The following is a 27257-nucleotide window of genomic DNA, read 5'->3' on the forward strand; positions in this document are numbered from 1 at the left end:
ATGTCCCCTATTTGTTAGAGGTTACCACACACGCTTTGGAAGAGCAAGTTATCCAGGAAGGTTGTTAAGTACCATATTTTTTGGAGTATAAGATGCACCGGAGTATAAGACGCTATTTAGTTTTTGGGGAGGAAAAAGAAAAAAGCTGATTGGCAGGTAGATTGGTCTCCTGGAATATCCCCAATCAACTGTTCCCAGAGGTGAATTTTAGCAACAGGTTCCTTGGTTGTGAGCTCTGTGCCTTGCTTTTTTTTGCTTTTTTTGCTTTTTTTTTCTGCCTCTGAAACTTCTGAAACCTGTTTCAGAAAAAAAAAATTCTGTCTCTAAAAGCCTCCTAAACAGCTTCAGAAAAAAAGCCTCTGAAGCTCTGTTTGGGAGCTTTTTTTCTGAAGCTCTGTTTGGGGGCTTTTTTTCTGAAGCTTCATTTCTGATGCTTTTTTCAGCCAGTGAAACCTCTGATTGAGAAGCTGGGCGGACCTACATTCGGAGATAAAATGCACCCAGATGCATCTTATACTCCAAAAAATACTGTATCTCATTTGCTTCTATGGTATTTCAAAATAATCCAAGACAAGCTCTTTCTCCTCTTGGGCAGGAATTTTACTGGGTGAACCAAACCCTGAAAATCACCAGAATCACCATAACGTCATGTCTTGAGTCCTATTCTAGAAGAAGGCCCTGGTAGACACCACATTTGATGTTCTCAAAGTTATTATCATTTGATGGGCAGGGAATCACCTTAAAGGAGCATTCTTCTTCTGCCTTTTCATAGTGCCTTAGAGCAGGGGTCTCCAACCTTGGCAACTTTAAGATTTGTGGACTTCAACTCCCAGAGTTCCTCAGCCAGCTCTGGGAGTTGAAGTCCACAAGTCTTAAAGTTGCTAAGGTTGGAGACCCCTGCCTTAGAGAACCCCAGAAAGGAATGTAAACCAAGGTTGATTAAGCTGAAAATTAAAACAATATTTTTAAAAGATCCTCTGCATCCAAATTGCCAGGACATGTTCTCTTCAGTATGCCAAGTTCCTGTAGGCCCACCTAAAGTGATACTTACTTCTTTCTAGAAGCTCAAAAGATCAACTCAGCCATTTCTACGCATTAAGAGCAGGTATAGAAACATAGAACTCAAACCAATTGTGTGTTTAGCTTTGGAAGGGCATGCCTGGAATTGTAAGTATTAGGTAAGCTTTTATACCTGTGAGTATTATTCGGTGGTGAAATCCAATTATTTTTTTTTGCTACCGGATTGTGGCTTGGTGGGCGTGGCTTGGTGGGCATGGCAGGGGAAGGATACTGCAAAATCTCCATTCCCACCCCATTCCAGGGGGAAGGATATTGCAAAATCTCCATTCTTACCCCGCTCTGAGGCCAGCCAGAGGTGGTATTTGCTGGTTCTCTGAACTACTCAAAATTTCCACTACCGGTTCTCCAGAACCTGTTAGAATCTGCTGGATTTCACTCTTGCATTGAAGACATAAAGCTGCCTATAAAGACATAAAGGCTCAAGATCCAGATGGATCTTGACAAACCTGAACACTGGGACCTATCTAACAAAATGAAATTCAATGTAGAGAAAAGTAAAGTCTTACACTTAGGTAAGAAAAACCAAAAGCACACATATAAACTGGGTTCGAACCAGGCTTAATAGCAGTGACTGTGAGAGGGATCTTGGAGTCTTGAAGCTTGGATGAGAAGAGAAACTTATTTATTTTATTTATTTATTTTTGTCACACAGTATATATAAGCTTAAGCATGAAATAATTATACAATATATAAGCATATATATGAGTATAAGTATGTAATAACTATATTAATTGGATATAATGAAGGAAAACAATAGGACAGGAACGGTAGGCATGTTTGTGCTTTTATGGAAAGGTCCAGCTGCCTTTTTGAAAAAAAACCTTGGGGACAACCCTGACCTGGATGAGTGAGAATCTCCATAGACAAATTTAATGCAGAGTTTTCCCACGCTATGAACCAGTTATAAAATGAGCCATCTAAGACTCAGGGGCAGGAACTCCAAACCTTCCGAAGAAACTTCAAACCCGGGACAGTTCACAGAGTGGGTTCCCTCCATAGCCTCCGTATACAAGTATACATATAAACTGGGGGAAACCGGGCTTAATAGCAGTGACCGTGAGAGGGATCTTGGAATCTTAGTGGACAACCTGCTAAATATGAGCCAGCACTGTGGAACTGCAGCCAAAAAAGCCAACATGATCCTAAGTTGCATTAACAGAGAGATACAATCAAGATCAAGTAGAGGTACTAATACCACTATAAAGCCCTAGTAAGACCACACCTAGAGTACTGCATCCAGTTTTGGTCACCACAGTATAAAAAAGATGTTGAGACTCTAGAAAAAGTGCAGAGGAGAGCAACCAGGATGATTAGGGGACTGGAGACTAAAACATATGAAGAACGGTTGCAGGAACTGGGCATGGCTAGTCTAGTGAAGAGAAGGACCAGGGGAGACATGATAGCTGTCTTCCAATACTTGAGGGTCTGCCACAGAGAGGAGGGGTCAAACTGTTTTCCAAAGCACCCGAAGGCCAGACAAGGAATAATGGATAGAAACTGACCAAGGAGAGATTCAACCTAGAAATGAGGAGGAATTTTCCGACAGCGAGAACAATCCACCCATGGAACAGAAGTTGCCTTCAGAAGTTGGGGGAGCTTCATCACTTGAGACTTTCAAGAAAAAATTGGACTGCCATTTGTCAGAAATGGTATAGGGTCTCCTGCTTGAGCGGTGCTGGGGGGGTTGGACTAGATGACCTATAAGGTCCTTTCCAACTCTGTTAATCTGTAATCTCTATTTTTTAACTGCATTTCCTTTGATGAGAACATTATTCTGCAATACTGTGGAGCAGATTCCTGGTTGTCTCACCAGGGAATAAGATTCCCTTCCCAATTAATAAACGTGCCATGATCTTTCTCAGAGAGACGGCCGAGCGTCTTCAGAATAGCTCGCAAACTTTCCTCCATTGTCAGTGGGGGTGTTCCCTGGAAAAAACAAAACAGGCAAGGGATGAAAGAAGTTCACAGGGGAAAAAAGAACATCTAAAAACCTCGGTAAATCAAGTGACAGCAAATTCCTTAACAGCCAATGAAGTCAAAACAGAAACTCAGTCCTGAATGAGATTCTATCTGGATTCCATTCTCCCGCTATTTTAAAAGCAGTAGGGGGGAAAAAAACTAAGGAGAATGGCAACTGGAAAACAAAGCCATCTGCATTTTCCATTAATTCTTTTTGGCAACTGTGCAATAAAATCTTTGTCTAGGTTAGAAACAGATTTAGTTTTCAGGGTGCAGCAAACCTCTTTGAATTATTCCAGTGAATTTACATTATTCATGCTAAAACGATAGGATTGTTAGGGCTGTGCAGAATTGTTGATCTGGGAATGGAATATTCTGAAGAATTCGGAACTATTTCCTTTGGGGCCATGACATAACTGGGGTGGTTCCGTGGTTTCGATAAATACATTTTCCAAACTTCGAATAGTTCAAGCTGTTTCACACACACTGTTCCAGTAGCGAAATCTGAGCCTGTTTACTACCGGTTCGCTGGCGCAGTGCACACCACGCACCAAATGCAAGGTGTGTGAATGCGCGCAGTGCACGCCAAAAGGAGGCATGGGGTAAGTAGAACAGCGCAGGGGAAGGGGTGATCAGCTGTGGTGCACAATCTTTTTTTTTACTTTTAAAAGCATTTTTTAACAACCTATTTGGCTGAATAGGTTGTTAAAAGATGCTTTTAAAAGTTAAAAAAAGGCTCTGACGATCGCGTGGCACAGCTGTGATCGTTAGAGCCTCTCTTTTTTTTTACCTTTTAAAAGCATTTTTTAAAAGAAGCGGCAACCAGAGAAGTGGGCAACCGGGCATTGGGTGGGGGTGGGCAGGGATTTTTGCTATCGGTTCTCCAAATTACCTGCCACCATCACTACCGGATCAGCCGATCCGGTCCGAACCAGGAGCATTTCACCCTTGCACTGTTCCAATAAAACAGTCTTCTTTGTGGTCCGAAGTACCTCTGGAAACTTTGAGAATGCTTCCAGTTCAGAGATCGTTTCCCCAAATCTAACAAACAATCCCACAGAGAAACAACAGGTATGGCATGATCCAGCGGGAACAAAATGTTTCCGAAGTCTTCAGACAGTTCCACTCCTAATCCGATTAATCTTGCCCACACTTGTTTTCTGATTGTTGTATGAAGTTTGTTTGTTTTTGTTTTTTCTTCAGTTCACTTACCAATTCATTTCCCATGTCAGTCTGCACCCACCCAGGGTGCAGTGTAATGCACAGAATCTCATCTTCGGCAAAGTGCATGGACTGGCATCGAGTGAGCATGTTCAGAGCAGACTGAGAAGGAGAACAAAGAAAGAGAAAATAAACAAGTGGGTCCTCTGAGCTCTCAGAGTCACCAGCCCCTTTCCCACGCAGCTTCTGTAGCTGAAATCTGGCTTGGGCAATAGGCTGAACGCTCCACAAAGGCCTGCAGAAGATAAGAACATTAATGGATCCATAAAGATATGCTATCATCTCCCACTCGTTTCTCCCAGGTATGACTCACTTCTTCCCCTCCCTCAATCCTGTTGGCAGTGGTTCCATATCGGTTGACAGAAGGAGCCAAATGTCTGTTCCAGGACCTTAGGTGAACCTACTAAGTACACGTTCTCTCTCTGGCCACGTTTGGTGAAAGGTATTGTGCAAGGAAAGCTTACGGTTCCCCCTAAGCTCATATTTGATACCCGGTTTCCCCGAAAATAAGACCCAACTGGAAAATAAATCCTAGCATGATTTTTCAAGATGCTCGTAATATAAACCCTACCCCCCCAAAATAAATCCCAGTTGAGATTGTCAGCCAGGTGGGTGCATTTAGTACTGTATTTCCCCCCAAAAATAAGACCTAACCAGAAAATAAGCCGTAATGCATCTTTGGCAGCAAAAATTAATATAAGACCCAGTCTCATTTTTGGGGAAACACAGTAGTACACCTGGAAGTATTTTCAGCACTCCCAACAGCCTGTTTATTGCCATCACAGTTGAGTTGACCATCTCCTTCTTGGCAGAAGGGACGGAGGGAGGGAGAGAGGGAGGGAGGGAGAAAGGAAGGAAGGAAGGAAGGAAGGAAGGAAGGAAGGAAGGAAGGAAGGAAGGAAGGAAGGATTTTCACACCTGTAAGCTATGACAATTTACAGAAAATCGATTGGGCTTGTTATCAGGGGATGTCTTATTTCGGGGGAAACAGGGTACCCTGTAGTAAAGAAAGGGAAAAACTAAGCAAGCAGTGTGATCCATATCTAAAGTGTGTAACCTTCCACATTTAATATTAGACATGAGATGGTACGATACAGGTAATCCTTGACTTACAACAGTTCGTTTAGTTACCATTTGAAATGACAAAGCACTGAAAAAAAGTGACTGACGGCTGTTTTTCACACCTATGACCATTACAGCATCCCTATGGTCACGTGTTCAAAATTCAGCTGCGTGGCAAGTGACTCGTATTTATGACGGTTACAGTGTCCTGGAGTCATACGATCGCCTTTTGCGACCTTCTGATCAGCAAACTCAACAGTTTCACTTAACAAGTGTGCTATTAACTTAATGGTGGCAGTGATTCACTTAACAGCTGTGGCTAGAAAGGCCGTACACTGGGGCAAAATCCACCACCGATGCTGAACAACAGAAATTTTGGGCTTCATTGCTGTCGTAAGTCAAGGACTACCTATATGGGGCCAAAAAAGTATGAGTGAAACAAAAAACTTGGTGACTAGGAAGAAAATGCTTGGATCTTAAAAGGACCAGACCTTTGTACAGTATTATAAAGTGCAATAATGTTTCTCGACCATGGCAACTTTAAGATGCGTGGACTTCAACTTGCAGAATTCCCCAGCCAGAATTCTGGGAGCTGAAGCTGACACATCTTAAAGTTGACGAGATTGACAAACTGTTCTGTCCTCCCTTGCCTCCGTCCGAATGATGGCTTAATTAGCTGTCACTATCAGCTCCGGCAGCAGAATAGCCAGCGTATGCCAAGAGCCTCCGTTATCTTCCACGATGCTGGTGAGTCACCCAGAAACAAATTTCAGCTCTTAATCAGTGGATTGCCCGTTACAAAGAGACACAGCAGCTCTCGCTGCCTTTTATATCCTGTGGGGTGTGGCTCCTTGACTCAGCACTTCCTGGGCCTGCCCCACCCCTGCTTCTGTTGTTCCCTCCTCCCCTGCCTATGAAACCAAGCCTGATTGCCGTCAGCTGGGTCTGCAGGCGTGGCCTGGGGGGGGGAAGAGTCAAGGGATGGAGGCCTCGTTATCTCTTCCGCCTGGCCTGTTTCTGGCTCCTGGAGCTGAGCCAGGCAAGCCGGTGCTCCCGAGGTAAGTCCTGATGGCCCTTCCCCCTCACTGTCCAAGTCACTTTCTGGCAGCAGGCCCGGCTCGGGGGGCGCAGACACAACACAAACCCTATGGTACAGGCACCTATACAGAGCTGGTATTCAGCCGGTTCACACCGGTTCGGGTGAACCAATAGCGGCAATCTTGGGTCGGGTCGACTGCAAGTCGTGCTATTTAGGCACATTTTCGAGGCCGGTCGTATGCGCGGAAGGCATGTGAGCGAGCAAAGCGCATGCACAAAGTGAGCGTGCACACGTGCAGCGAACCGGTGGTAAAGGTAAGTGAAACTCACCCCTGCACCTATAGAGTCTCGCATGTGCTCGATCTGTCCTCTCTGTAGTGAACCTTTGCAGATTACTGGGCTTCTGCTGCCATTAATCGTGGGAAGCCAATATTCAGATTTCTTCCCACCTGCTGAGCCGTGGAGCTCTGTCTGGAGAGCTCACAGGCCCTTCCGTGTGGAGAATCTTTGCACCAGCTCTGGGCTTGCCAAACCTTTTGTTGAGCTGAGTCAGTTGCGTACCGATTACTTATCGGCTATCAGGGAGTGGAAAAGATACTGGCATGGGAGTGCCCACCACTGCTCGATTTGCTTAGGACAAATGGCATCAGGAAAGGAGCTCTTGGTAGCTTATTCAAATCAAATTTTTAAAAACTCATAGGCCGAATATTGATAACTTATTTCTCCAGAGGGCTCCATCGTTTTCGCACATCTCTTGTTCTGAAAAATGACCAATAGTGTTCTGACCCAGCTCCCCAAACATGACAAACCCTCTAAAGTTAAATCAATGGTTCCTTTATTAGGAGCGACAGCAGCGCCGGCAAAAAGTTTCTACCTCACCGCAGGTTAACAAATCCGGCCAGCCAGAAGAGTCGTCTGCCACATCTATCCATCTCTGCCCCCTGCCTTTTATCTCCAGAGCTAGGGTGGGGTTTCGCTAGCAGTACTGGCTCTTCCGTCCCAAGGACCGGCCCATAGATTTCCACTGCTCTCCTCTCCTCTGCCTTCTACGCATCCGTGCATCAGGCACTGGACTCAGCTGTTCCTCCTCTTCCTCATCAGCCATCTCTAGAGCTGAGAGCTGTTGACTCTCCATCTGAGGGCTGACGGACGGCCCAGGCTCCGCCTCTGTCTCTCTCTCTCTCTCTCTGCCAGATCTATTCCCTCTTCCCCCTCAGAGCTCTCAGGTTGCCTTGATGCTGACCCTGACTCCCACACCTCCTCCTCCTCTGATTGGCTGCTGGAGGGGCCTGCAGCCAACAGGCCACAACAAATAGCTTTGTATATCATGAATCTAGGTTAACAGCATCCAAAGGCTTGGTTTTTACAGACTTTTCCCATAGATCTGAGAGGCATTTGAAATGCAACTATAAATAGTCCTTGACTTACAACTACTCGTTTAGTGACGGTTCAAAGTTACAAGGGCACTAAAAAAAAGGGATTTATGATAGTTTTTCACGCAAAAACTGTGTGGCCATGCGGTCAAAATTCAAACACTCGGCAACCAGCCTGTTCTCATGACAGTCACCACATCCCAGGGTCATGTGATCTGATGCGACCTTCTGACAAGCAAAGTCGACCGGGAAGCCCGATTCATTAAGCAGAAGCCGTGTTACATCACTCAACCGCTTCAGTGGTTCACTTGACAGCTCTGGCAAGGAAGGTCATAATGTTGTAGAAAACCTGTCTTAAAGTGAGGAGACAAAACCACGAGGGATTTGAGAAACAAGAATTAATGTATTATTTGCGCAAATAGGACCACAGACCCCCCACTTGGGTGGAAAACAAAGGTCTGAGCCTCAAGCGTGGCTTAAACATAATCTTTTATACTTTTTGGTCACAGACATTGCCATAAGAAAAAAGAAGAAGTTACCCTAATTGGTTGAAATAAACAAAAGCCCATATATGGTCTACTCTTATCATACACCTTCTGGATACATGTGTTACTCTCGATGCCCCCTCCTCTTTGCCACATAGTTACTGGAACAGGTTACAAGAACAGTTGGTAGAAATATTTCTGCACTTTCCCGAAAGCTTGCAACACCATATACCTGCCCAATGGTATATTTCTGCTTTCATGTGACACGTCGACTTCTATCTCTAATACATCTTGTTATAATTCTAACAAATAAACATAAAGCACTTGTATTATAAAGCATTTGGGTCTTGCTTCAATAAAACGGGACAAAATTCACCGAGCAACTGTCTCGCTTAGCAGCGAAAATCTCTGGTCTCTGTGTTATTCGTCTGAAGGTGAAAGTGAAATTCTTATCATTAACACTACGTAACGAAAACTCTTCCCTTACTGTTGTGCCTCGCCCACCCTCCTCTCCTCAGCCGGGCCCCTCCCATCTCCTGTTATCTGAGCCAGAGACTGATAGTGAAGAAGAATGGCCTGGCATGCCTCCAGCCCCCAGCTCTGGCACCATGCCCGGACAGACTGAACAAACAAACCTCCCTCCTACAGAGTGTGAGCACGAAGCCAGCCACGAGCTGGAATTGCCGGCAGCTGAGCAGGAGGACGAAAGGTGGGCAGATCCCCGCTTCCGGAGAATGGAGAGGCGATGTCAGCAAAAGGAAGGGAGGGGCAGGCCTGGATAAGTGCTGAGTCATGGAGCCACACCCCATGGCCTGTATAAAGGATCTGCTTTTTGGCATTCCTTGAGTCAGGCAAAGTCTCATCTGGTTGCTGAAGTCACACCTTGGATTCCTGCCTGCCCTGAGAACTCTGACCGGAATTTGGCAAAGCTGCAGAGGCTTCGTGGCCACGCTTGATACAGACTTCCCAGACCCGGCCGTCAGAGGAGGAGTGGGACACGACACTTACCTTGCTGCAGCGATAAGAGATCAACTCGTTCAGCTTCCAGCCAAAGAGGGTTGTCATGGAGCCACACTCGCTAGTTACGTTGAGGATGGCTGCTTTGCTGCAGCTCATGCCTTTCTGGGGACTTTTTTGGGATGCTTTCCTTAGCAAGGGAAGGAACGCCTGGAGGAGGGAAGGGGGGAAAAACAGACCAATGAAGGGCACCAATGTATCTCCTAACCAATGAAATTTCATGATGCAAAGCTCCAAAAGAATCCTTTTTTTTAAATTTGCATTTATATACCACCCTTCTCCGAAGACTCAGGGGGGACATACACTATGTCAAGCAATAGTCTTCATCCATTTGTATATTATATACAAAGTCAACTTTTATTGCCCCCAACAATCTGGGTCCTCATTTTACCTACCTTATAAAGGATGGAAGGCTGAGTCAACCTTGGGCCTGGTGGGACTTGAACCTGCAGTAATTGCAAGCAGCTGCTATTAATAACAGACTGTCTTACCAGTCTGAGCCACTAGAGGCCCTTCAGCTGCTCCCCAAGAAATGTCAGAAGAGATCAAATAGATCCACCCCACCTTCACCTCTGCTCCAACCGGTGGTGAAATGTAAAATTTGTTGCTACCGGTTCTGGGGGGCGTGGCTTGGTGGGTGTGGCTTGGTGGGGGGGTCATGTGACTGAGTGGGTGTGGCCAACTTTTTTTTTTACTTTTTTAAAGCATTTTTTTACTACCAGTTTGGGCGAATAGATAGTAAAAAATGCTTTTAAAAAGTAAAAAAAAGGTTCCAATGTGCGGCACAGCTGTTATCGTCAGAAACCTTTTTTTTACCTTGTAAAAGCATTTTTATCACTACCGGTTCGCCCGAACCAGAGCAAACTGGTAACATTTCACCACTGGTTCCAACCAACCCAGTTGTTTCATCCTCACTATATCCATAGCCTATCAAGAGTGGTGCACTGGCCTAGAGGTGGAGCTCTCGCCTCACAATCAGGAGGCTGTGAGTTCAATCCTATAGATATTTCTCTCTTTGGGCACATTGTGAATATATCTGCTGAACAAAATTCCACATTGACAATAGGAAGGGCATCCGGCCAGTAAACACTCAGCTCCATTCAGTTGCCCAGACTCCACCCTACAAGGGATTATGGGGTGGTTCAAAGAGGATGATGATGATGATGATATCCATAGCCTATCAAATATCTTTTGATTGTGCAACTATGAGGCAATTTTGTTTTTAATTCCATGTGTTTATGCTCTGTTTAGGGGCTCCTAGTTTAGCTTTTTAATCTCATGAGTCTGTGAGGTAGGTCTCGGCTCTCTCAACCACAGTTGTGTCAGACGCCATGAGAAGAAACAAGTCAACTAGGTTTTCTTTCCGATAGTGACTTTGTTTATTGGGTCTGCTACAAAATGGGTCTCAGTAAAAGTCGAGGTCTCTCTGTATAAACTCAGCGCTGAGAGCTTCTGCCTCTCAGCCCCTATTTAAACGCGCTGCTCATGCCCTGCCCCATGGCTGAACTGCTCCTTCGATTGGACGCCCGGCCGCTCTCTCCCTCCTCGTCTGACAGCCTCAGCTGCCACATCATTTGCTAAATCCCAGAACTAAAGCAGCTCTTCCTAATGCCCAGCCCTCATCTCCCTCTATCCCGGCCATCAGTCTACTGAGCCCTTTCCCATGGTTCCCAAACGCAGATCCCTGCAGCCCTCACACAAGTCCTTGATATGTCATCCCTTTGGATCTTTCATCATGGGCTGCTCCCATGATCCGGATCCGTGTAGCGTCATGTTTCGAGCCAGAGCTTGGCTCCACAGTAGGTTTTTGGGTTTGAGAGGGAGGGAGTGGCCCGAAGTCTGTGGACAAAAATCTATCATCAACACAGTGGTCTTTTTAGTCGACGACAAAATCCAAAGTTCCTAATATCTGTTTTGCAGAACCTTTCCATCCAAATAGCCAATTTCTCCCCCCTCCCCATAAACGGACAATATATTATCTTTACCTGACTGACGATCATGGGCCCAATGACGTTGGTTTTGTAAACCTCCGACATGTTTTCTGGCGTTTCTGTTTCTATGGTGCTCAGTTTTAAAATCCCTGCATTGTTAACCAGCAGGTTCAGTCCAGCCTCCTTTAGATGTTCTGTGACTTTGGCTGCAGCATCCTTAACGCTGCATGGATCATTTGTGTCTACAGGAGGAAAAATATATGCACATTATCCCATTTCTGGCTTTGTACACCCATATAATGGTTCGCTCCTACTGAATCCCTCGGTATTTTGCTGACATTTTTTTTAAAGGGGACACTAGTCTCATTAGTCTAGTCTATGACTGTTTTAGTTCATTAGGCCTGTTAAATATTTCGTTTTAAATGCATTTTAAATTTGTGATTTATATTGTGTATTTTATGTGTTTTAATATGGCTGTAAACCACCCTGAGTCCTTTGGGAGAAGGGCGGTATAGAAATTAAATTATAAATAAATAAATAAAATAAATTACTGAGTGGTCCGGTGGCCTAGAGGTGGAGCTCTCGCCTCACAATCAGGAGGCTGTGAGTTTGATCCTAGGTAGAGGCAGATATTTCTCTCTCTGGGCACACTGAGAATATTATATGCTGAAAAAAAGAACTCCGCATTGGCGACAGGAAGGGCATCTGGCCAGTAAACAGTCAGCACCATTCAGCTGCCCAGACTCCATCCCGCAAGGGATTATGGGGTGGTTAAAAGAGGATGATGATGATTAGTCTCATTACCGCCAAGAAAAGTGGTTGGTTGATCATTTTTGAAATGCTCATCGATGGGAATCCAATAAGAAATTTACGTAGCCGAGAGAAAACCTTGCAGGAAACCATGGCTTATTAAAAACACGTTCTGCTGAGAAATCCACTCTGGAGTGCCAGCTAATCTGGTTTAAGATAGTGTTGAAGAATACATCCATAAATGGTTTATGTTGACCTTGGAGGTCATATAGAAAGTTGCCTACCTTATCACCAGGGCAGAGGTGGGATTAAGTTACCTTCCCTACCGGTTCGCAAATGGGAGTGCATGCGCCTCCTCTGTGCATGTGCACGGTCTTCCGCACATGCGCCAGAGATGGTATTCAGCAGGTTCTGACCAATTCTGGAGAACCGGTGGCGGAAATTTTGAGTAGTTTGGAGAACTGGTAAATACTACCTCTGACTGGCCCTGCTCCCATCTATTCTCTGCTTCCCAAGTCCCAGATGATCGGGAGGAAATGGGGATTTTGCAGTCTCCTTCCCCTGGAATGGGGTGGGAATGGAGATTTTACAATATCCTTCCCCTGTCACGCCCACCAAGCCAAGCCACGCCCACCAAGCCATGCCATGCCATGCCCACAGAACTGGTAGTAAAAAAATTTGAATCCCACCACTGGCATGTGCAGTGCTCACACATTATGTTCGGGCAGGTGGGCGGAGCCTCCTGCAGTTGGCGCTACCGGTTCTCCCGAACCGGCAGAACTTGCTGAATCCCACCACTGCATCAGGGGCATTTACGACTATGCCTGATATCATCTTTTTCTCCTTCCTTCAATTTTAATCTTACATCACTTAGTTAACACAGACGTATGCATATTACATTTTTGTTGGTTTGAGGAGATGAAATAACTCTGGAAAGTCATCTAAAAGATTAGAAAGCTGCAGCACCTATTTGCTCGTTATATTTATCCAATGTTGAATGTGCCGAATTTATGCTTGGATATTAATTATCCAAGGCTATCTACCTAGCAAAATATTTGTTTCATTGTTTGGCAGGAAAGCCAACACCATTTCTAGATTTTTGCCTAAAACAATTAATTCCACAGTGACTCTGGGTGGCTTATAATATTTGTAACTCTTGATTTACAGCTTAACATATCGTAGACGCCTATTAAATTGCAATTCACCCAACAAATTGTTATCAAATAAGCATGATTTGTTGGAGTAAAATAACCACACCAATTTATAACACACAGGCTATAAACGGCAGTGGAAAGGATTAGCAGAAAGCAAGAAGGTTCAATGCCTCCACTAATATGATATGAGGAGAAACTTACATTAAGTAGGAGATACAGAAATGTTGATGGGAGAATTATGTGACTCATGACACTGAATGGCTAAAACACAACAATTCCAACTTTGTATTAGTAAAATGTTACACATAATACCCTCTCTAAGCCACAGGCTGATTGGTGCAGCTAGGTGGATCATCACCCTTATTAGTTAAGCAAATTTTTAAACTCACTGCACAACTCACAACACAACTGTGCACAACACAACTCACTGCTCCAAGGGAATTTATTTATTTATTTATTTATTTGTCACAACAGTATATATAAGCATAAGCATGAAATAACTATACCATATATAAGCATATATATAAGCATAAGTATGTACTAACTATATTAATTGGATATAATGAAAGGGAACATTAGGACAGGAACGGTAGGCACGTTGGTGCTCTTATGCACGCCCCTTACAGACCCCTTAGGAATGGGGCGAGGTCAACAGTAGACAGTTTTTGATTAAAGCTTTGGGGATTTTGGGAAGAGACCACAGAGCCTGGTAGTGCATTCCAGGCATTAGCAACTCTGTTACTGAAGTCATATTTTCTGCAATCAAGATTGGAGCGGTTCACATTAAGCTTAAATCTATTGTGTGCTCGTGTATTGTTGCAATTGAAGCTGAATTAATGCTTTCTTGGCATGATCTATTGTGGTGCTGAATTTCAGCATTTTCCCTCTCAAGCTAAAGAGCCAAAGGGATTTTCAGGAGACTTACCCAATGCGATGATGACAATTTGTGGGTGTTCAGCAGCCAAACTCTTCAGATCCTGAAAGGGAGGGGGAAAAAATCCATACACTTAGCCTGGAGCAGCACATTTTGCAAATGGCTTATTTGAAATGAGGTAAGAATTTAAAACAGAAGGTGATGAAATCTGACACGGGTTCTTAAAATTTGCAAAGATGCAGCCATGGTCAGTATCTTCCAATCAATTGTTTGGAGAAATTAGTCTCACCATTATCCTCCCCTCCCAAATTATTTCTTTTATGTACACTGAGAGCATATGCACCAAGACAAATTCCTTGTGTGTCCAATCGCACTTGGCCAATAAAAATTCTATTCTATTCTATTCTATTCTATTCTATTCTATTCTATTCTATTCTATTCTATTCTATTCTATTCTATTCTGCAAGGAGAAGCATCCTAAAAAACATTTTAAATATAACCAGTCTTCATTTAACAAACTCTGGTATATCTTTAACTCCAGCCTTGCCTGCACTGTCACCACCTAGGAGACAAGAAAATTTCCATTAAAGAAAAAAATATTTGTTCTTCCCATCTAGGGCTGAAGGCATTTCAGGCCTCACCTGAGCACCGGATCCAGCCGGATCCCGGCAAGTGGCAAAGATCCATTTTGGGGGGTTGCTTTTCTTTACCAGCTGCCTGACCAGCTCCAAGCCAAGTCCCCGATTGGAACCGGTCACGAGAACGCTGTGGGGATTCAGTTGTTCCATCTCTCTCGACAGCCCAGGCTAACCAAAAAACAACCTTTAGGCATTCCCTTAAATATTGCATCAACTCTCTGTCCACTCCTACTCATTCCACTCAAGTTACATCACTTGCAGACAATTTTTCTGAAGAAAACCAGGAAAGTGGGTTTTCACAACCCTACCCTACCCGTTTTATCCAAACTTGCAACACAGCACATTCCTTTCTTTCTTTCTTTCTTTCTTTCTTTCTTTAAACAATTTTTATCATTTTTTTCCTTTAAAGACAAGAACAAAAGCAAACAAAATAGAAAGATTTTCATTTTACAATAGTTTCATATCGGTGTCTCCACAATTCATATTTTCCTACCCCCTACCTCCCTTCATATTTATATTTTTTATATTATATTTTTTAGAACAGTTTTTCCCCGAACACCATCGCTCTGCTAAGCAAATAATTCCCTCAACACTGTCAAACTAGTTACTAAATCTGCACTACTATTAATCTTCTCATCGTTCCCATCACCCATCTCCTTCCACTTATGACTGTAATTTTGTTGCTTGTATCCTTACGAGAAGAGCAACAAAGATGATTAGGGGACTGGAGGCTAAAACATATGAAGAACGGTTGCAGGAACTGGGTAGGTCTAGTTTAATAAAAAGAAGGACTAGGGGAGACATGATAGCAGTGTTCCAATATCTCAGGGGTTGCCACAAAGAAGAGGGAGTCAAATTATTCTCCAAAGCACCTGAGGGTAGAACAAGAAGCAATGGGTGGAAACTGATCAAGGAAAGAAGCATCTTAGAACTAAGGAGAAATTTCCTGACAGTTAGAACAATTAATAAGTGGAACAACTTGCCTGCAGAAGTTGTGAATGCTCCAACACTGGAAATTTTTAAGAAAATGTTGGATAACCATCTGACTGAGATGGTTTAGGGTTTCCTGCCTGGGCAGGGGGTTGGACTAGAAGACCTCCAAGGTCCCTTCCAACTCTGTTGTTATATTATATTATATATTGATATTGTTTCCTGATTGCTTATTTGTAGCCTATGACTATCATTAAGTGTTGTATCATTAAGTGTTAAATTTGTGCCCTATGACTATCATTATGTGTTGTAAGTGTTGTACCTTGATGAAGGTATCTTTTCTTTTATTTACACTGAGACAAATTCTTTGTGTGTCCAATCACAGTTAGCCAATAAAAAAAAATTCTATTCTATTCTATTTGTGGTTCCTATGTTCCTTACCTATTATATATACAACTCCTTACTCATTATACATACTATTACATCTATATATTACTTTAAATGCATTGTCTATTCAGTGGTGTGTTAATAATACTTCTTATTTATTATTCCTGCCCTCTAGCCATTTACTGTATACCATTTATTCCATATTAAATAATATTCTGTTTCATCTTTTTCTTTTATCTCTTTCATCAATTTATCCATCTCCACTTTCATCCAAAAATTTCCTTATCACCTCTTCATCTTTTGGTATGGCATTATTTTTCCAATTCTATGCATATGTTATCCTAGCTGCAGTTGTAATATGTAGAATTAGATATTGTATTTCTTTGGTATAATTTCTGGAATGTATTCCCAATAAAATTAGTTCTGGTTTCCAGTCTATATAATATTCAGTTATCTTTTCAAGCCACTTTTTAATTTTAGTCCAATATTTTATTTTATTTTGCAGATGCACAAGTCCACCATAAATGATAATGTGTCGCATCATACCTTGATGAACGATCTTTTCTTTTATGTACACTGAGAGCATATGCACCAAGACAAATTCCTTGTGTGTCCAATCACACTTGGCCAATAAAAAAAAAAATTCTAAAAAAAATTCTATTCTATTCTATTTGTGGTTCCTATGTTCCTTACCTATTATATATACAACTCCTTACTCATTATACATACTATTACATCTATATATTACTTTAAATGCATTGTCTATTCAGTGGTGTGTTAATAATACTTCTTATTTATTATTCCTGCCCTCTAGCCATTTACTGTATACCATTTATTCCATATTAAATAATATTCTGTTTCATCTTTTTCTTTTATCTCTTTCATCAATTTATCCATCTCCGCACCATCCAAAAATTTCCTTATCACCTCTTCATCTTTTGGTATGGCATTATTTTTCCAATTCTATGCATATGTTATCCTAGCTGCAGTTGTAATATGTAGAATTAGATATTGTATTTCTTTGGTATAATTTCTGGAATGTATTCCCAATAAAATTAGTTCTGGTTTCCAGTCTATATAATATTCAGTTATCTTTTCAAGCCACTTTTTAATTTTAGTCCAATATTTTATTTTATTTTTGCAGATGCACAAGTCCACCATAAATGATAATGTGTCGCATCATACCTTGATGAACGTATCTTTTCTTTTATGTACACTGAGAGCATATGCACCAAGACAAATTCCTTGTGTGTCCAATCACACTTGGCCAATAAAAAAAAAAAAAATTCTAAAAAAAAAATTCTATGATTTCTTGCATTTTCAACAAATCAATGGTGTGTTTAGGAACATGTACATTCCTTTCTTTCTAATCAGCTCTTCGTTTCTCTTTGGCTATGTTCAGGGGGAATGTTTTCATTTCAAGGATGTCTTATCTGTTTTCTGCTCTGAGCAAAAGCTCTAAAAGCAATGAAACCCATCAAATCCCTGCAGAAAAAGGAAATGAGAAGCTGGGATACTTTAAGGAGTGGCTTGGTTTTAGCCTAAGAATCTGATTGTCCAATGTTTTGTGGATTAAACGTAGGGATAGAATCAAGAACACGTGAAGTGTTAATACCACTTTATAATGCCTTGGTAAGGCCACACTTGGAATATTGCATTCAGTTTTGGTCGCCACGATGTAAAAAAGATGTTGAGACTCTAGAAAGACCGCAGAGAAGAGCAACAAAGATGATTAGGGGACTGGAGGCTAAAACATATGAAGAATGGTTGCAGGAACTAGGTATGTCTAGTTTAATGAAAAGAAGGACTAGGGGTGACATGATAGCAGTGTTCCAATATCTCAGGGGCTGCCACAAAGAAGAGTCAAACTATTCTCCAAAGCACCTGAGGGCAGGACAAGAAGCAATGGGTGGAAACTGGTCAAAGAAAGAAGCAACTTAGAACTAAGGAGAAATTTCCTGACAGTTAGAACAATCAATCAGTGGAACAGCTTGCCTGCAGAAGTTGTGAATGATCCAACACTGGAAATTTTTAAGAAAATGTTGGATAACCATTTGTCTGAAATGGTGTAGGGTTTCATGAAAAGCCTCATTTCTGAAGTGCAAGGCTTGTGAAATGGACTTCTATTTCTATATCCTGCCCTTCTATTCAAAAGATGGATTGCCTGATCATGTGGGGGCTGGGGGGAAAGCAAAAGAGCTGTTTGTTAATATTTTCCCGCCGTTCAAATCTTGTTTTCATTGGTTGGAGTAGAAGGAAGTTCAGGAGTTGAGACCAAACAAATAACTCCATGCTAACTCCATAAAGCAGGGTTCCCCGGCCGCGGGACACACTAGGCCTTGAACCAGGGGTGAAATTCACATACCTTCCCTACCGGTTGACAAATCTGCGTGCACTGTCGAACGCACATGGCCAGAGACTGAAATCATTGCAAAAAAGGGACATCATGACGTCTGCGCGGGTGGGAGGAGCTTCCCACAGCTTCCGCTACCGGTTCGTCCGAGCCGGATAGAACTGGCTGAATTTTTATCCCCTGCCTTGAGCCTTTCCGAACCGAAATCTTTATGTCATTTATAAGCATAATAATACGTTGGGTTATAATAAAATACAAATTGGACATCAGGAACTTGACTGCTCTTGCCTTTAAGTAAATTGCTGTACAGGTTGATAGCTTTTAACATTCCTAGTCTGAAAAGATAAACTGGCTGGAGCCGATCCCCTGATAAGAAAAAGTTAGTTAGTGCAAACTGGCCTCTGATATCTCTCTTTGTGAACTTCAAAAAATCTTTGTAGTTGATTTATTGTGCAAAGGAGAGATTACTGTCATCCTATCCAATCAACTTTCCTCTTGCATTTTCTCTACTGTTCTAACTTTTTCATAGGGAGAGTCCACATTATCGGGGCCGCAAGCAACCACGAGCAGCAGGACGCCAGCTGTGCCGGTATGTTGAAGGTCGCGGCAGTGTCATGCTCCAAGACTTGTGGGCTTCAAACTCCCAGAGTCCCTCAGCCAGCAAAGCTGGCTGAGGGACTCTGGGATTTGAAGTCCAAGTCTTAAAGGGACCAAGGTTGGAGACCCCTGATCTAGGAGACCAGCAAATTACCTTTTTTAAAAAACAACAACAACAACCCCATTCTTCCCACTAAAACTGAAAGCACCTCTGGTCTCACCTGAGCACGGGGTCCCACTGGGTCCCGGCAAGTGGCAAAGATCCATTTTGGGGGGTTGTTCTTCTCCACCAGCTGCCTGACCAGCTCCAAGCCAAGTCCCCGATTGGCCCCGGTGACCAAAATGCTGTGTGGATTCAGCTGTTCCATCTCTCTTGACTGCCTAGACCCAACTAACAAAGTGTATTGTGCTCAACCCAGTTAAACCTCATTCAGTCCTATTTGGCCCCCAATCCCTCCACCCTGGGTTATGTAAGTTACTTGGCTCCAGTGTCCAGTTCTTTGGACAAGAGTGAGGAAAATTGGCCATCACCCAAAGGCTCAGATCATGTTTTACTGCCTCAAGTGTGTGAGTGGGTACACTTCTGGCATTTTCAGTGGTGACTGTTCGCTCATCTAAAGGATGTTTGCTTTGCTTCCCATCTTGAAAAAGAGTTTATAAGCAAGTTGGTAAATCTATAAAAAAACAAAACAAAACAAAGAACAAATCCGATCTTGTTTGAAAACCTCACAGGGAATGAAACCATTGATGAAAGCAATGTTTATCTTGCTTTCTCCGTAACAGGCTACATTCTTGAGTTCAGGTTTAATGAAATAAGATGCTTCTTGATTCACAATAAATAGGGTGTTTGGTTTCTTAATGTTGCGTGTCTATTGATCTGACTCTTTGTCTGACTCCTTACCTGAAAAAAATCAATGCAACTGGTGGGGGGGAGGGGAGTTGCCTGCTGTTTGTGTAGAAAAGGATTTCGGAGTTCAAACCAGTGGTGAGATCTGAACCGGTTTGCTACCAATTCACTGGCTGCGCATGCGTGCTGCGCGCACCCATGCGCAGTACGCACCATGCTACAAATGCGAGGTGTGTGTGCACGTACAGTGCACATCAAAAGGAGACATGGGGTAAGTAGAACAGCACATGGGAGGGTGATCAGCTGTGGTGCACAATCTTTTTTTTTTTTTTTACTTTTAAAAGCATTCTTTTTACAACCTATTCGGCTGAAGAGGTTGTAAAAAAATGCTTTTAAAAGTTAAAAAAAAAGCTCTGATGATCAGGCAGCTCGGCTGTGATCATCAGAGCCTTTTTTTTTTTTTTACCTGTTAAATGCATTTTTTAAAAGAAGCGGCAAGCAGGCAAGCGGGCGACTGGGCGATTGGCTGGGCATGGGCGAGAGGGCGGGGAGGGATTTTTGCTACTGGTTCTCTGAACTACCTGCTACCATCACTACCGGATTGGCCGAGCCGGTCCGAACCAGGAGCATTTCACTCCTGGTTCAAACCGTCGGTGGTTGTCTGCTCAGCTAACTTTGTGGAGTATCAAGATAATAGAATCACAGAGTTGGAAGGCACCTTGAAGGTCTTCTAGTATCTAGTCCAACCTCCTGCTCAAGCAAAAGATCCTGTATCATTTCAGACAAATGGCTGTCCAATCTCTTCTTAAAATCTCCAGTGACGGAACACCCATAACTTCTGGAGGCAAGAAGGGAGGGAGGGAGGGAGGGAGGGAGGGAAGGAAGGAAGGAAGGAAGGAAGGAAGGAAGGAAGGAAGGAAGGAAGGGCAAGGAAAGAAGGAGGGAGGGAGGGAGGGAGGAAGGAAGGAAGGAAGGAAGGAAGGAAGGAAGGAAGAAAGGAAGGAAGGAAGGAAGGAAGGAAGGAAGGAATAACAGAATCGACATTGGACGTCTTCTACTCCAACTCCCTATGCAAGCAAAAGACTCTATATCGGCAAACCTTTTCAGCATTGAGTGCTGAAAAGGTGCGGAAAGGTTGCATGTACACGCTTGTCAGGGCCGCACTCTAGAAAAGCCAAGCTTTCGGGTTCTAGTGCACATGCGCGCCCAACAATCAGCTGGCCGGCGCGCATGCCTAGACCAGTTTACAGGCATTGCTGCATGCGCCAAGGATAGCTGATCGTCAGGTGCAGATGCGCACCAGAAACCCGGAAGACAAACAGGCAAGGTGGCGCGTCCCAGGCGACATGGCTTGGTCTGCTACTTTGGGCACGCGTACCGTAGGTTTGCCAACATGGCCTTATACTATTTCAGACAAATGGCTGTGCAATCTCTTCTTAAAACCTTCAGTGATGGAGCACCCACAAGTTCTAGAGGAAGACTTTCCACGGATCAATCATTCTTGCTCCTAATTGCTGGTCTTTTCTATCTCTCTGTTGGATCCAGTGGTGAAATGTAAAATTTGTTACTACTGGTTCTGTGGGCGTGGCTTGGTGGGGGGGGGGTAATGTGACTGGGTGAGCATGGCCAACTTTTTTTTTTACTTTTAAAAGCATTTTTTCTACAACCTCTTCGGCTGAAGAGGTTGTAAAAAAAATGCTTTTAAAAGACTCTGATGAGCCCAGCTGAGCTGTGTGATCATCAGAGGCTTTTTTTTTACTTTTAAAAGCATTTTTTCAGCCAAACAAAAATGCTTTTAAAAGTAAAAAAAAAAAAACCTCTGATGATCACGCGGCTCAGCTGGGCATGGTGGGGGGCAGGGATTTTTGCTACCGGTTCTCCGAACCACCCCGAGCCATCACTACCAGATTGGGCGATCTGGTCCGAACCAGGACCATTTCACCCCTGGTTGGATCCTTGTGGAACAGCTAAAGTCAGTTGTTGATTGATTAGGACATCCAGGGACCATTTACACTAACATTTGATAGCATGATTTCACCCTGTAATTATGGCACGGTATCACATTGGAATTTAGGAGAAGAATTTAGCACTGAGCCTTAGTATCAAGCAACCAAGTAGATCGGGATGTTTTTACAATATTTCACAAAGGGTAAAATGTTGCATTTATTATTCATTGTTTGATTATTATTTTTACTTTGTCTTTCCATCAGGCAAAGACAATCAAGGCACAAAAATACTACAAAAAGTAAAACGGGAAGAGGAGGGGAATAGAGTGGATGTATTATGAGATGCTTTCACAATATGTTATACAATCTATTTGGCAAAGATTCGTTCTGGGAATTGCTGCTTCCAGCTAGTTGCTAAGCTAAGCTCCTGAATCTCTGACAGAAGTTGGGGGTGGGGGAAACACTTTGGATTGCCCACAATTGACTTTGACTTCTGATTATTAAATCTATTCAGTTCTATCTTTCTTTCTTTACAATATTTATACAGTGTTAACTCTAGGTGCACAGAATTAAAAATGCATTTTGATTATAATAAAATACAACGTCCTAAACACAACACTATGGGGACTACAATTAAATTGGCTGCTTGCCATAAACCTTCAAATGTCTCAATCAATAGATGCAATTTTAGCATAAATCATGCCAAGTCACTTCATGCTTTATTTGTAGGGGAAAAAAATAACACTGCTTTCAAAACCCTAACCCTAACCCTCGCATCCTGGACATAAATTGTTTCAACTCCTACCCTCAAAATGACGCTATAGAGCACTGCACATCAGAACAACTAGACGCAAAGACAGTTTTTTCCCGAATGCCATCGCTCTGCTAAACAAATAATTCCCTCAACTCTGTCAAACTAAATCTGCACTACTATTAATCTTTTCATCGTTCCCATCACCCATCTCCTTCCACTTATGACTGTAACTTTGTTGCTTGTATCCTTATGATTTATATTGATATTGATATTGTTTCCCGATTGCTTATTTGTTCCCTATGATTATCTTCAAGTGTTGTACCTTATGATTCTTGACGAACGTATCTTTTCTTTTTATGTACATAAAAAGCATTTGCATCAAAGACAAATTCTTTGTGTGATCTACTTGGCCAATAAAGAATTGTATTGTATTGTATTGTATTGTATTGTATTGTACTGTATTGTATTGTATTCAGTGATGGGATTCAAATAATTCAACAACCGGTTCTCTGCCCTAATGATTTCTTCCAACAATCAGTTCACCAAACTGCTCAGAAAGTTAACAACCGGTTCTCTCGAAGTGGTGCAAACTGGCTGAATCCCACCACTGAATTGTATTGTATTGTATTGTATTGTATTGTATTGTATTGTATTGTATTGTATTGTATTGTATTGTATTGTATTGTATTGTACTGTATTGTAAAAATACGTGATTTGTCTTTCTTGTCAAAAATTAATTCTTTATGTAAAGTCAGATACAGTCCACCTATTTAACAATGTTTGTCATCCCCTTGCAGAAATAAAGTTGTCCAAAAACGCCAGTGGAAATCTATCACACTTCAGAATTATTTTGAAACAGACCAAGATGGATCTCTTAGAGCTAGTTTGGTACGTTGTGGATGAGAAGGTAGATCTCCCGGAGGGAGGGAAGAGCAATGGAGACGAGTTAAGAAGCAACTTAGCCCAGATATTATGTGTGAGAGAAAGAGGGTGAAGACAGACCCTCCTTAATAGATCACAGAGTATATTGTAGATTCAGACTGTAGATTTTGTTTTTCTATAGGTGTGAAACAATAAAGAACTCAGCTTGGAAGAATTGCCACATGTCATTCTTAGATTTGAGCCAACAGGCAAGAATCTAAATATCAGTGGATAATGTGAGAGCAAGAGAGACAACCTCTAAGAAGCCATTCAGGTCAGTGTAAAAACTAAATAGTCCATGAACTTATTTCTTCTGGAGGTGGGTAGGGAATCACATTGAATAAGGAGACAGCATGTATAGGTCTTCTAAAGCAGTGGTTCTCAACCTGGGCAACTTGAAGAGGTGTGGACTTCAATTCCCAGAATTCCCCAGCCAGCAAGACTAAGAGCTCAAGCTGCCAAGGCAGTCTATCTGCTTCTTGTGACCATCTCCTCAAATGATTGCACCCAGAAGAATGAAGAAAGCTCCAGCCTTGTAAACTCAGAGTTAAATTGGCTCTTAAAGGTAATATAGCTTGTTGAGATTTATGTAACCTTGCCTCTTGTTCCTCCGTTAATAAATCTGATTAGAGAAGTTGCTGTAAGTGTACTTAGATGTCAAGAGCTTGGCATGTAAGTTTAGATCTTGGCAGTTTTGAACATGAATGTGCTTATGGACTCCTCCTCCAAGCTCCTTGCTTCACCTGAGTAGCAGTTGTGAACTAGCCTTGCCAAAAAGGCGAAATATTTTGTGAGGAGGAAAGCTATCTAGACCGTTTACTTTGCAAGAACACTTACGTAATCATATTTGGTCTATAAAGGGCTATATGACCATTAGATGGCAGCAGAGGGAATTGTTCAGAATCTCTTTGCTGCCAACCGGTGGTTGTCTAGATTTTTGCAGCCCAGATCTGATCAGCCTAATTTATAACATGCTCATATATTTCCAAATATGCCCAGCGGCCTAAACACAATGAGTACGGTATGTCCATCTCAGAGTTGTTTCGGCAGGAATACCAAAAATGTGACAATTTATATTTTACTTTTGCTATTATGTAAGCTCAACTTCTGGCAAGCAGCGCAGAAAAAAACCCATAACTGCTTTACAACTAACATTAAAGACAGGAAACACATCCTAAGGCTATTGCCCAAAATGATTTAGCCGAGCACTCTGACATCTGGTTCAAACAAAAGACAGACACTCATCTCTCTGGTATATTCTCCAGATGCTGTTTTTCTAAATGTTTTAATTTTTCTTATGCCAAGCTGGTGTCGTTTTGATTCAATAAATCTCCACGCACTTTCGGTTAATATCCTCCGGTCACATGCCCTTATGTTATCTTCCCTTTCTTAGGACGGCTGCCAGTTTTGTATATTCAGGATGGATATGTGATTGTTTATTTTCCTCTCTCACTGAAAGGGCTTTTGGAAACATAAAACTTTTCTTGCCCAAGCTAGAATTTGTAAAGGCAATATCTGTATGAAAGAACACATTACACAACTGTAAATAAAGCCTCCCCCCCCCAGCTTCAAAAGAACGATCAACCCACCGCACCTGAAGCTTCTAAAGTCTTTAAGGTAAAGGTAACGGTTGCCCTCACACATATGTGCTAATTGTTCCCGACTCTAGGGGGCAGTGCTCATCTCCGTTTCAAAGCCGAAGAGCCAGCGCTGTCCGAAGACGTGTCCATGGTCATGTGACCGGCATGACTGAATGGCAAAGGTGCATGGAATGCTGTTACCTTCCCACACAAGGTGGTCCCTATTTTTCTTTTTTTTTTCTACTATTTTTTTTATTGTGATACACAATCTGACAAACGCACAACATATAACATACAAATATCTCCTATTTTTAAACGTTTCTTAGTGGCCTTCTTTCACTTTTATACCTCCCCCCCCCCCCCATATATCATTTATTATTTTATTTTCTTTCTTATCCCGTTTTCTTTATTTACATTAACTCAGGGGTGAAATGTAAAATCTGTTACTACCGGTTCTATGGGCGTGGCTTGGTGGGGTGGTGGTAATGTGACTGGGTGGGCGTGGCCAATTTTTTTTTTTTACTTAAAAGCAGCTGAAGAGGTTGTAGAAAAAATGCTTTTAAAGGGTTCTGACGATCCCAACTCAGCCGCATGATCATCAGAGGCTTTTTTTTTACTTTTAAAAGCATTTTTCGGTGGAAGAAAAAATGCTTTTAAAAGTAAAAAAAAACACAACCTCTTATGATCGTGCGGCTCAGCTGGGGCAGGGGGGGACAGGGATTTTTGCTACCAGTTCTCAGAACCACCGGCCGCCATCGCTACCAGATCAGACGATTCGGTCCAAACCGGGAGCATTTTATTTATTATTTATTTATTATTCGTATTTGTATACCGCCCTATCTCCCGAAGGACTCAGGGCGGTTCACAGGCAAATAAAAAACATATATATACAAATTAAGAAAACCATTAAGAAACTTATTCAAAAAGCCAAATTATTAAAAATAGTATAAATATTAAAACCAATTAAAACCCCTATAAAATTTAAAAACTAGTCCAGTCCCGCACAGATAAATAGGTGTGTTTTAAGCTCGCGACGGAAGGTTCGGAGGTCTGGAAGTTGACGGAGTCCTGGGGGGAGTTCGTTCCAGAGGGTGGGAGCCCCCACAGAGAAGGCCCTTCCCCTGGGCGTCGCCAGACGACACTGCCTAGCTGACGGCACCCTGAGGAGTCCCTCTCTGTGAGAGCACACGAGCCGGTGAGAGGTATTCGGTAGCAGTAGACGGTCCCGTAAGTAACCCGGCCCTATGCCATGGAGCGCTTTAAAGGTGGTTACCAGAACCTTGAAGCGCACCCGGAAGGCCACAGGTAGCCAGTGCAGTCTGCGCAGGATAGGTGTCATACGGGAGCCACGAGGGGCTCCCTCTATCACCCGCGCAGCCGCATTCTGAACTAACTGCAATTTCACCCCTGCATTAAGTTATCTAATACTAATAGCTTTACTTTTCTAGATTTTTATATATTTATTATTTACATATTGTACATTTCTAATTTCTCTCCTTTATTTTTACCTTTTATTTCTAATTTCAAGCCACTCATACCATTTGTTCCAGATTATATAATTATCTGTCTCTTCTTTCTCTTTAATTTCTTTTTTTAACTTGTTCATTTTGGCACATTCTAAAACTTCCCCTATCGCTTCTTTATCTGATGGTGTTTTTTCCTGTTTCCAGTTTTGTGCATATGTTATTCGTGCAGCTGTTATAATGTGTAAAATCAGATATTTTATTTCTTTGGTGTATGTTCTCATAAAGATTGCTAGTAAAAATGTTTCCGGCTTGCTTTCAATTGGTTGTTCTGTTATTTTTTCTAGCCATTTTTTGATATTTGCCCAGAATTTTTTTTGCCGCCGGACACGTCTACCATAGATGGTACTATGTTCCCTGAGTTTTCTTGCATTTCCAACATGTTGAATTATTATTTGGGAACATCTTTGCAAGTCTTGTAGGGGGAAAGTGCCATCTGTAAAACATCTTCAACTGGTTTTCCTCGTATGCCGCGGATAATGTTAATTTTGAATTTACTTGCCACATTGTTTCCCATCTCTCCAATTCTACTGTATAATTAAAATTCTGTGCCCATTTAATCATTGTATCTTTCACTATCTCCTCTTCCATTTTATAACGCATTAAAAATTTGTATATCTTGCTAATTAACTTCTCATCTGTCCCAAGCAGTGGTGGGATTCAGCCAGTTCGCACCACTTCGGGAGAACCGGTTGTTAACTTTCAGAGTTAACTGGTTGTTGGAAGAAATCATTAGGGCAGAGAACCGGTTGTTAAATTACTTGAATCCCACCACGGGTCCCAAGTATTATTTTATCTAATTCGTGTTGTTCTGTTTGTATTTCATAGGCTTGTGTG

General features: G+C 42.3%; 1 protein-coding gene and 1 long non-coding RNA gene across 4 annotated transcripts; one reads left to right on the forward strand and one right to left on the reverse strand.

Moving 5' to 3' along the window:
- Positions 1-1524: 1524 nt before the first annotated feature.
- On the reverse strand, positions 1525-19221 carry LOC131184331 (C-signal-like). 2 transcript variants are annotated; one of them, XM_058155481.1, is made up of 6 exons: positions 14586-14738; positions 13996-14047; positions 11221-11408; positions 9227-9385; positions 4252-4362; positions 1525-3006 (listed from the first exon to the last, which is right to left on the reverse strand). In XM_058155481.1, exons 1-6 carry the CDS (start codon positions 14730-14732, stop codon positions 2887-2889), a joined length of 777 nt encoding a protein of 258 aa, XP_058011464.1. In that variant the 5' UTR covers positions 14733-14738; the 3' UTR covers positions 1525-2886. The 2 variants fall into 2 exon arrangements, with proteins under 2 accessions (XP_058011464.1, XP_058011463.1); XM_058155480.1 differs by lacking the exon at positions 14586-14738 and adding an exon at positions 19071-19221 and having other exon boundaries at positions 1526-3006.
- Positions 4254-25343, forward strand: LOC131184332 (uncharacterized). Of its 2 annotated transcripts, XR_009151953.1 has the most exons (5): positions 4254-4562; positions 18782-18841; positions 23194-23284; positions 23460-23591; positions 24987-25343. It is a non-coding gene; the product is annotated as an uncharacterized LOC131184332 (long non-coding RNA). The 2 variants fall into 2 exon arrangements; XR_009151952.1 differs by lacking the exon at positions 24987-25343 and having other exon boundaries at positions 23460-23976.
- Positions 25344-27257: the final 1914 nt, after the last annotated feature.

Source organism: Ahaetulla prasina, chromosome 12 (assembly GCF_028640845.1).
Source record: "Ahaetulla prasina isolate Xishuangbanna chromosome 12, ASM2864084v1, whole genome shotgun sequence".
NCBI lineage: Eukaryota > Metazoa > Chordata > Lepidosauria > Squamata > Colubridae > Ahaetulla > Ahaetulla prasina.